Source organism: Zalophus californianus, chromosome 16 (assembly GCF_009762305.2).
Source record: "Zalophus californianus isolate mZalCal1 chromosome 16, mZalCal1.pri.v2, whole genome shotgun sequence".
Lineage (NCBI taxonomy): Eukaryota > Metazoa > Chordata > Mammalia > Carnivora > Otariidae > Zalophus > Zalophus californianus.
Window position 1 is genome coordinate 60,061,432 of NC_045610.1, and position 7,958 is coordinate 60,069,389.

The window sequence follows — 7,958 nt, forward strand, 5'->3', positions numbered from 1 at the left end:
CGGCCCGGCCCCCCGCGCGCGCGGGACCCCAACCGCGGGCGCGAGGCCGAGCCCGCCGCGAACAATGCGCGCCCCGCCCCCCCGCCCGCCCCCGCGCGCCCATTGGCCAGCGCCTGACCAGGTCGGCCCGCGGGGGCGGGCGCGGGCCGGGCGCGGCGCGGGGGCGCGGGGGCGGTGCGCGTGCGCGGGGCGGGCCCTGCGCGGGGCGGAGGCGGTGCTTTGTGTGCGGCCGGCGGGGCGCGCGGCGGCGGCGGCGGCGGCGGCGGCGGCAACGGCGGCGGCGGCGGCGGCGGCGGCGGCTGTGCGGGGAGCGGCGGGCGCCGCGGTCGGGGCGGGCGCGCGCGGCAGCATGGAGGAGCTGAGCAGCGTGGGCGAGCAGGTCTTCGCCGCCGAGTGCATCCTGAGCAAGCGGCTCCGCAAGGTGCGTGCGGCCCGGTCCGCGCCCGCCCCGCGCCCGCCCGCGCCCGCCCGCCCCGGCTCACGCGCCTCTTCTCTCCCTGCAGGGCAAGCTGGAGTACCTGGTCAAGTGGCGCGGCTGGTCCTCCAAGTGAGTCCCCGACGACGCGGCGCGCGCCTTCCCGCCCGCGCCACCTCGGCCCCGGGGGGGCGGGGGCGTCCGCGCGCTGGGCGGGAAGTTCGCGGGGTCCCTGCGGGCTCGGCGGGAAGGGGGCGCGCAGCCTTGCGCGGGGCAGCCCTTTGTTTACGGGCCCGCGGGGCGCGGGGCTGGGCGGCCTCCCCCGGAAGCCCCTCCGGCCGCGCGCTCCACCCGCGCCCATTTGTTGCTTGCGCCCCCGGCCCGCCTCAGCCCTCCCCGCGGGACGTGAACCCCCCCTTCTCCCGTCCATATTTTCCCCACTGTAACCTGAGCTTCCTATTGATGGGTATAAGGGCTCCTTCCCCCCCCTTTTTAAAGTATGGAAGGGGACTTGGCATCCCCGGAAGGGGCTCTGTTTACAGCCCCTCGGGCACACCCGTTTCCCCTTTCTTCCCGGACCCCACTTTTCTTTCTTTGCTTTCCCCTCCGGGTGCCCTGGCCCGCGCTCGCTCGGGCGCCAGCCACATTGTTCTGAATCTTTGGGCAGCGCTTCTGTGCCCCTCGGCCTGCCCCTCCCTGCATCCTGGAGCAGCCTTCCCTTCCCTCGCTGGATCCGGGCCAGGCTTTGGGGGCTTCCCTCCCGGCAACTTCCCATTTTATTGGGATTTGTTTTTCCTCCCAGGGGGAGACTGTGGAGTTTTCCTGAGACCGCATGTTAGTTAATTGAGGATTGAGGTGGTGGTTTCCCTTGGAGTTTGGGGCTGGGGTATTGGCGTTAAGGCCCCCAGTCTCCAGGAACTCATCCTAGGCACGGGTGGGATTTAGGGGGACTCTGCCACAGCACTCCGGTGCCCTTGCCATCAGCAGGGATTGGAGGGCAAGGGGGCGGCCCCACTCCAGCTGGTTTCTGAAGTGGCCTTTCCCGGCCTGGTGTTTCTTGACGCCTTGCGTTTTGCTTTTACAGACATAACAGCTGGGAGCCAGAGGAAAATATCTTGGACCCAAGGCTGCTCCTGGCCTTCCAGAAGAAGTGAGAAAGTTAACAGCACGTGTGGGAAGGGGGAGAGTGTTGGGGAGACCGTGGCCTGTCCTGTTGTGGTTCAGGGCCAAGCAGGCCTTCTAGGGGTCCTGGGCTTGGGCTGTGGTCTGAGGGCCTCCTGTGCTGGGGCTGTCGGTGGAGGTGGGCCGAGCTTTGAGGTCCCAGATGAGCCCCTCCCCTGCCTTCCCTTGGCTGGCCAGCGCCGTGTCCAGAGCTCGGAAGTCACTGCATTAGTGCTGCTCTGGGTCCTTCTCACAGCCATACTTGCAAAAATGAACCTTCTTGGTTCCTTCCTGAAAAGTTATGGCTTCTCTTGTTGGCCTTTTCTGTTGAGTCATTTGTCAACAGTACTAATAAGAACTAGGATGGCAGGTTTGCCATAAAAATAGTGGTCTGGCCGCCCAGTGCTCCCTGAGGGTGCCATGGAGCAAGGGAAGGCCCAGAGAGGGAGCTGAAGCAGCACAGCAGAAAGTTAGTGGGTTCTGTACCGGAAGTGACACGTTTATTTTTCTTTAGACTGCAAAACAGGTGGTACAGGGGTGGGGGGGGTGGACCACCCTTGCAAGTCTCAGGGGACAAACTTGCTTCTGTGATTTTAGATGTCATCTCTAGTTTTAGATAGAGCTGGGTTAAGAGAGACCTCCTTCAGATAGGCAAAAGGGTGATGAGGGGCAGGTGGTGGGGGGGCCAGCCTCCTGGCAGGAGGGGCCAGGAAGCAATGTTCCTAAGCACACTGCGGGGGGTGGGGGGTGACTTTGCTGTGGGTTGCCCTGTTGATAGACGCAGATAAACGAGTTGCTCAGCAGCTCTTCCATCTGGCCTGCTTGTTCTCTGGTCCGCTTTTTACCCCCATTGTAGCAGGGTCTTCTCCAAGAGGCCATGCAGTGGGAAGCAAGTAAAGATGGGCTTTGAGCAGAGTTAGGAGAGACGAGGCCAGCGTACGCTTGCCTCCATACCTTTGGAAAAGCTCATCAGTAATTTGTCCGCTGTTGAATTCATAATTCGGGTCTTGTAAGCCTGGGCAGGGGAGGAGGGGTGGCGGGAGCTGGTCCCTTTCTCTGCAAGACACAGCCGCCTAGCTGCTGAGAGAGTGTGTGTCCTTTTCGGTTATTGCATAGCAGACAAGAGCTAGGGTGAAATATCCAGGAGGTGTGAGAGTTGAAAACAAGCATGGGGTGATCTGACTTACATCATGGGGAAGAGAAATCTGGGAAGGTGGGTGTCTCCCCCTCTGCACCCAGGCGACAGCCTCCCCCCCAAACTAGGAGCTGGCAGTCCCGTACTTGGGGGTGGGGTGGCGTTTGTAAGGGCAGGTCTGAGATTCAAAATCTGCAGGTGCAGGTTAATGTGTCAGCAGAGGAGACCCAGGGGATGCCCCCATCCTTCTGGGAGACAGGTTGGGGGCTGCTTCGGAGAGTGTGAGTTCTGCCTGGTTGTACTAATTGGATTCTTTAAGAGAGAGCCTTCCAAGCCCCAACAAGATGACAGTTGCCCCTTTTAATTACTAGGAAGCGTCTCTGAATCAGCCTTTTCCCCAGGGTGGCCTGCAATAGAAGCTTTCTCTGGGGGTGGGGCCGGAGGCAGCTTTCTTGGCTTCATGACCCCGAGTTCTGGGAGCTGATTAAGGGTGTGCTACCGGAGGTGCGGGCTTTGAGCTCCAGCCACTTCGGGATCAGGCACCTCCAGCGCATCTGTCAAGAGCACAATCTAGGAACAAAGAGGTGTTAGGAAAAGGAAGTCGGAAGTGAGCCAAGGGCACTGGCTCTGGGAAGACCAGAGTGCAGGGTGGCACCAGAGCCCTTGGTTCCCCTGACCAGTGCTCGCAGACCGGAGAGGCAGAGGCTGGGGCCAGTGGTCCTTGTCTGCCAGCCCGCGACTCTTGTTTGGAGCACTGGGGTTGGACCGTGGGACAACGAAGGCTCCTTCTAGTGGGCTGCATTCTAGAAGTTCCACGAAACATTCTCCCCGTGGAAAGTGGCCGGGATTAGCACGGGGCTGTCTGAAGAGGAGTCTGGGAAAACTGGAGAATTGTTCCTTTCCCGGCTTTGCTGAAATTTCTTTCACTCATTTTTACCCAAATGCAATGAAAGCTATAGGTAAAAAACTAATAGCATATTGGACGGAGAAGGATCTAGACGTCTGCCTTGGGCGTGTTCGTGAATGGCACGTGTTTGCGGTGGGACTGAGGATAAGCTGCCGCAGGCCTGGAGTATGGAGGGGCGGTGTTTGGCGGCCTGGGGTTCCCGGGTGGTGGGAGAGGGTGTGTGCACAGGGCTTCTCCCACCTTGTTTGTTTGTTTGTTGTTATTTTGGTTTTTTTTGACTCTTGTGAAGTTGTTTTTATTGGGATATGAGGGATGGGCTGGGAAAGGTCATGTAGGGCTTCTCCCACCGTGACTGGTGATTGTCTTAAGGGAACACGAGAAGGAGGTGCAGAACCGGAAGAGAGGCAAGCGACCCAGGGGCCGGCCGAGGAAGCACACGGTGGTGTCCTGTAGCCGGCACTCCAAGCTCAAGGTGGGTGGCCGCTTCCGTCCTCGCACCCCTCTGCGCAGAGTGGAAGGCAGGGGCAGGAGGGTTGAGGACTCTGGGGAAAGGGGATCGTACTGGCTCTTCCACAGAGGTCCAGCCCTGGCTCAGAAGACCCTGGCCTCCTGTCTCCTTCCTTGCTGGCGGCTGCGTGCCTCTGCCAGCAGGGGGCAACAGCAAGCCCCTGCCCCTGCCCCTGCCCCTGCCCCAGCAGATCCCCTCCAGAGCTGCTTTCTTGTTCACTTGGTGTCCCTTCTGCACCCCTTTCTAGGGGATGGCAGGGTCAGACTTGGCTGCCGAGCACTCTCTTGGGGCAACAGGAAAGAACAGGACTCATGCACACGGGGTGCTCAGGGGTTCACTGAGCAGGCGCAGCCAACCAGGGCAGCTCACAGGGACGCACGCTTGGGGGTCCGGGGCAGTGCCCTCCCTTCAGCAGTCCAGAGGCAGGGTGGGGAGAAGGGTCACGGCCCCAGTCTGGGATGTGCCTAGGATTCCTTTCTCAAGGGCACTGCCCCGGGATCCCGAACCCACACTGTGTGGCCAAGAGCTCAGTCACTTCGAGAAACCGCCCTTCGGGAGGCTGTGAGAACCTCGCTTTAAGGCTTGCTGGCCGGTCCGCACTGGCCTGCTCCTCACAATCTTCCTTTCAAGCAGGACGGTGGGAGCAGGGGGGGTCCTGTGGCCTTGGGCTCTCATCAGCTGGGGTGACCAGCTGGGGACCACGGAAGCGGCATAGAGGCCATGGGCCTGGCTGGGCAAGGAGGCTCTGAGGCTCCGGGTTGGATTGGATCGTGCCCAGCTGAGGGCCCGCAAGTTTCACAGCAGGGAGCGGCATTGGCTCTGTTTCCCTAAAGTGTGCCCTTGGAAATGCCAGCCCAGTGAGACACAGGGCGCCCTGACGCCCAGAAGCCAGGAGGGCAGCAGTTTGTTCCCCTGTGTGCTGGAATGTTCTGAAGGGGTCCGATTTGCAAGTGGGAGTATTGGGGCAGGGTGTCCCCTTGCTTCAGATTACGGAGCGTGCCTACGTGCACTAGTTGGCCTGCCTCGTGAGCGCTGCGCTTCCCTTTCTGAGCTGTCTGCTAGGGAGCCTGCAGCCAAACCAGCATCCCCCCTTCAAGGCTGTAGTGCCTGGGACGTGACCGCGCATGCTCTTTGCTTCGTTGCTCGGCTCTGATTTCACAAACCACCTGTTCTTTGTTCTGCTCATTCTGCTTTTATTTTTTTTTATTTTTGTTTTTTTAAAGATTTCATTTATTTGAGAGAGAGAAAGAGATAGCACATGAGAGGGGCGAGGGTCAGAGGGAGAAGCAGACTCCCCGCCGAGCAGGGAGCCCGAGGCGGGACTCGATCCCGGGACTCCAGGATCATGGCCTGAGCCAAAGGCAGTCGCTTAATCAACTGAGCCACCCAGGCACCCCTTGCTCATTCTGCTTTTAACTGCATCTCGTGGAATCTCACAAGGATTTTTCCGATCTCTTCCAGAACAAGCTGGTGCGGCATCGCTCCCTCCTGGCTGCTTCTCTGGGGTGGAAGCCACTGGAGGTGTCAGTTTTGAGGTGTCCTGGGGGCCCGGCCTTCCAGCCAGTGACACCCGTGCTCTGTCTTTGCAGGAACCTGACGCGCCCTCCAAATCCAGCAGCTCCTCTTCTTCCTCCACGTCTTCCTCCACCTCCTCCGATGAAGAGGACGACAGTGACTTAGACGCCAAGAGGGGTCCCCGGGGCCGCGAGACCCACCCGGTGCCTCAGAAGAAGGCCCAGATCTTGGTGGCCAAACCCGAATTGAAGGACCCCATCCGGAAGAAGCGAGGCCGCAAGCCCCTGCCCCCGGAGCAGAAGGCGGCCCGGAGACCCGTGAGCCTGGCCAAGGTGCTGAAGACCGCCCGGAAGGACCTGGGGGTGCCGGCCGGCAAGCTGCCTCCTCCGCTCAGCGCCCCCGTGGCAGGCCTGGCCGCTCTGAAGGCTCACGCCAAGGAGGCCTGCGGAGGCCCCAGCACCATGGCCACCCCGGAGAACCTGGCCAGCCTGATGAAGGGCATGGCTGGCAGCCCCAGCCGGGGCGGCATCAGCTGGCAGAGCTCCATCGTGCACTACATGAACCGAATGAGCCAGAACCAGGCCCAGGCCGCCAGCAGACTGGCCCTCAAGGCCCAGACCGCTGGCAAGTGTGGCCTCGGGCTGGACCTTAAGGTGAGGACGCAGAAGGGGGAGCTGGGGATCAGCTCCCCAGGAAGCAAAGTCCCAAAGGCCCCCAGCAGTGGGGCTGTGGAGCAGAAAGGGGGGAGTGCAGGGGGGCCCCCCTATGTCCACAGTAGCAGCAAGGGCCCTGCCGGGTGCCTGGGCCCCCAGCCTGCACCCACCCAGGAGCTGAGCCTCCAGGTCTTGGACTTACAGAGTGTCAAGAACGGCACAGCGGGGGTGGGCATGGTTGCCCGCCATGCCACAGCCAGCAAGGGTGTCCCTGCCACCTGCCCAGCTGCAGGGAAGAGCGCCGGGGGCGGCCCCGCAGTGGGGAGTGGGTCCACCATGCCCTCTGATGGCAGCAAGAGTGAGAAGCTGCCTTCCAGGGTGGCGGCTCTGCCCTCTGTGGGCAAGAGGGACTGTGTCAGGGGCAGCTTGGCCACCAGCGGTCAGGAGGGCCACACGGCCCCCGGGGAAGCACGCAAGACAGCCTTGCCTGGAGAGCCGAGCGCCGGGGAGGAGAGCAGCTCCGACTCAGAGCCCGGCTCAGCCTCACCGCCCGGCGCCGCACAAAACCCATCTGTGTCTGTCCAGACCAGCCAGGACTGGAAGCCCACCCGCAGCCTCATTGAGCACGTCTTTGTCACCGATGTCACTGCCAACCTCATCACGGTCACCGTGAAGGAGTCTCCCACCAGCGTGGGCTTCTTCAACCTGAGACATTACTGATGCCCTGCGGCGGCCTGGCTCTTGCCTGCCCTTCTCTGGCCTCTGGTTTTACTTTGATAACTGCCCTGCACCCCCAAGCCCTTTCTGGGGTCCGGGTGGCCTCCTTCCGGGGCAGGCTTGGAGGGGACTTGCTCTGGCCCTGCCTGTGATTTCAGGCAGGGCAGTATCTTGATGCCTTGCCAAGGCCTGGCCTTGCCCTCGTTCCTACCTCGGGGCCTTTGCTTCACTTCCCACATGCCTCAGGACGTCTGCCTTCCCGTGTCTCTGGCCGAACGTTCCTCAAGGCCGTCCCCAGTTTACTGTTTGAACTGCCCTGCCTGTGACGACAGGGTGGGGGGTCAGCTTTCCTCTGCATATCCAGGGGACACAGCTGTTCGAAGAGGGACCCAGCTCGGTAGTTCCTGCCCAGTGGTGGGGAGGGAATGTGGACTGGGGTGGGGGCAAGATCTTGAGGGACTGCTCCAGGGCTCAGCTAGGGGCAGGTAAGGGACCTCGCCAGCCAGGACTCCCCTTCAGAGTGGTGCCCGACTGGCAAGGACCAGGGGGCCTGTCTGTCTCCCTGTCCCTGCCCCAGGCCAACAGCTCAAGACTGCGGCCTGAATGTAGGGCAGGTGCTTGCTGTTGGGGTGCTCGGGAACCCTGGTTCACATTAACAACTGCTCCAGTGTTGGCCAGAAATCACGAACTGGGAGGGGGCTGGTCCCAGAGCTGTTTCACTAGAGCCTCCCCATTTCCAGGGGAGCAGAAGCAGAAGGGTGTCACTTTGGCTGCCCTCCTTTCTGCTGTTTGTGCAGTTCTGTGCAAGGACAGCTGTGGCCCCACAAACTGCCCCCAAGAGCCCCTGGAAGGTGGGAGTGTGGGCAGTCGCTGGGGTTAGGCCCACCCTCCGTGGCCTACAGCCTTCCGGCTTTGGACAGGTGTTTGGCACAGCTCCCACCGTGCCC

The 7,958-nt window shown here is 61.8% G+C and overlaps 1 protein-coding gene across 1 annotated transcript; it reads left to right on the forward strand.

Annotated features, from left to right (window-relative positions):
* Positions 1-298: 298 nt before the first annotated feature.
* Positions 299-7,038, forward strand: CBX2 (chromobox 2). The gene is made up of 5 exons (XM_027624430.2): positions 299-421; positions 504-547; positions 1,500-1,565; positions 3,988-4,090; positions 5,716-7,038. The coding sequence occupies exons 1-5, from the start codon at positions 350-352 to the stop codon at positions 7,012-7,014; spliced, it is 1,584 nt and encodes a 527-aa protein (XP_027480231.1). The 5' UTR covers positions 299-349; the 3' UTR covers positions 7,015-7,038.
* Positions 7,039-7,958: the final 920 nt, after the last annotated feature.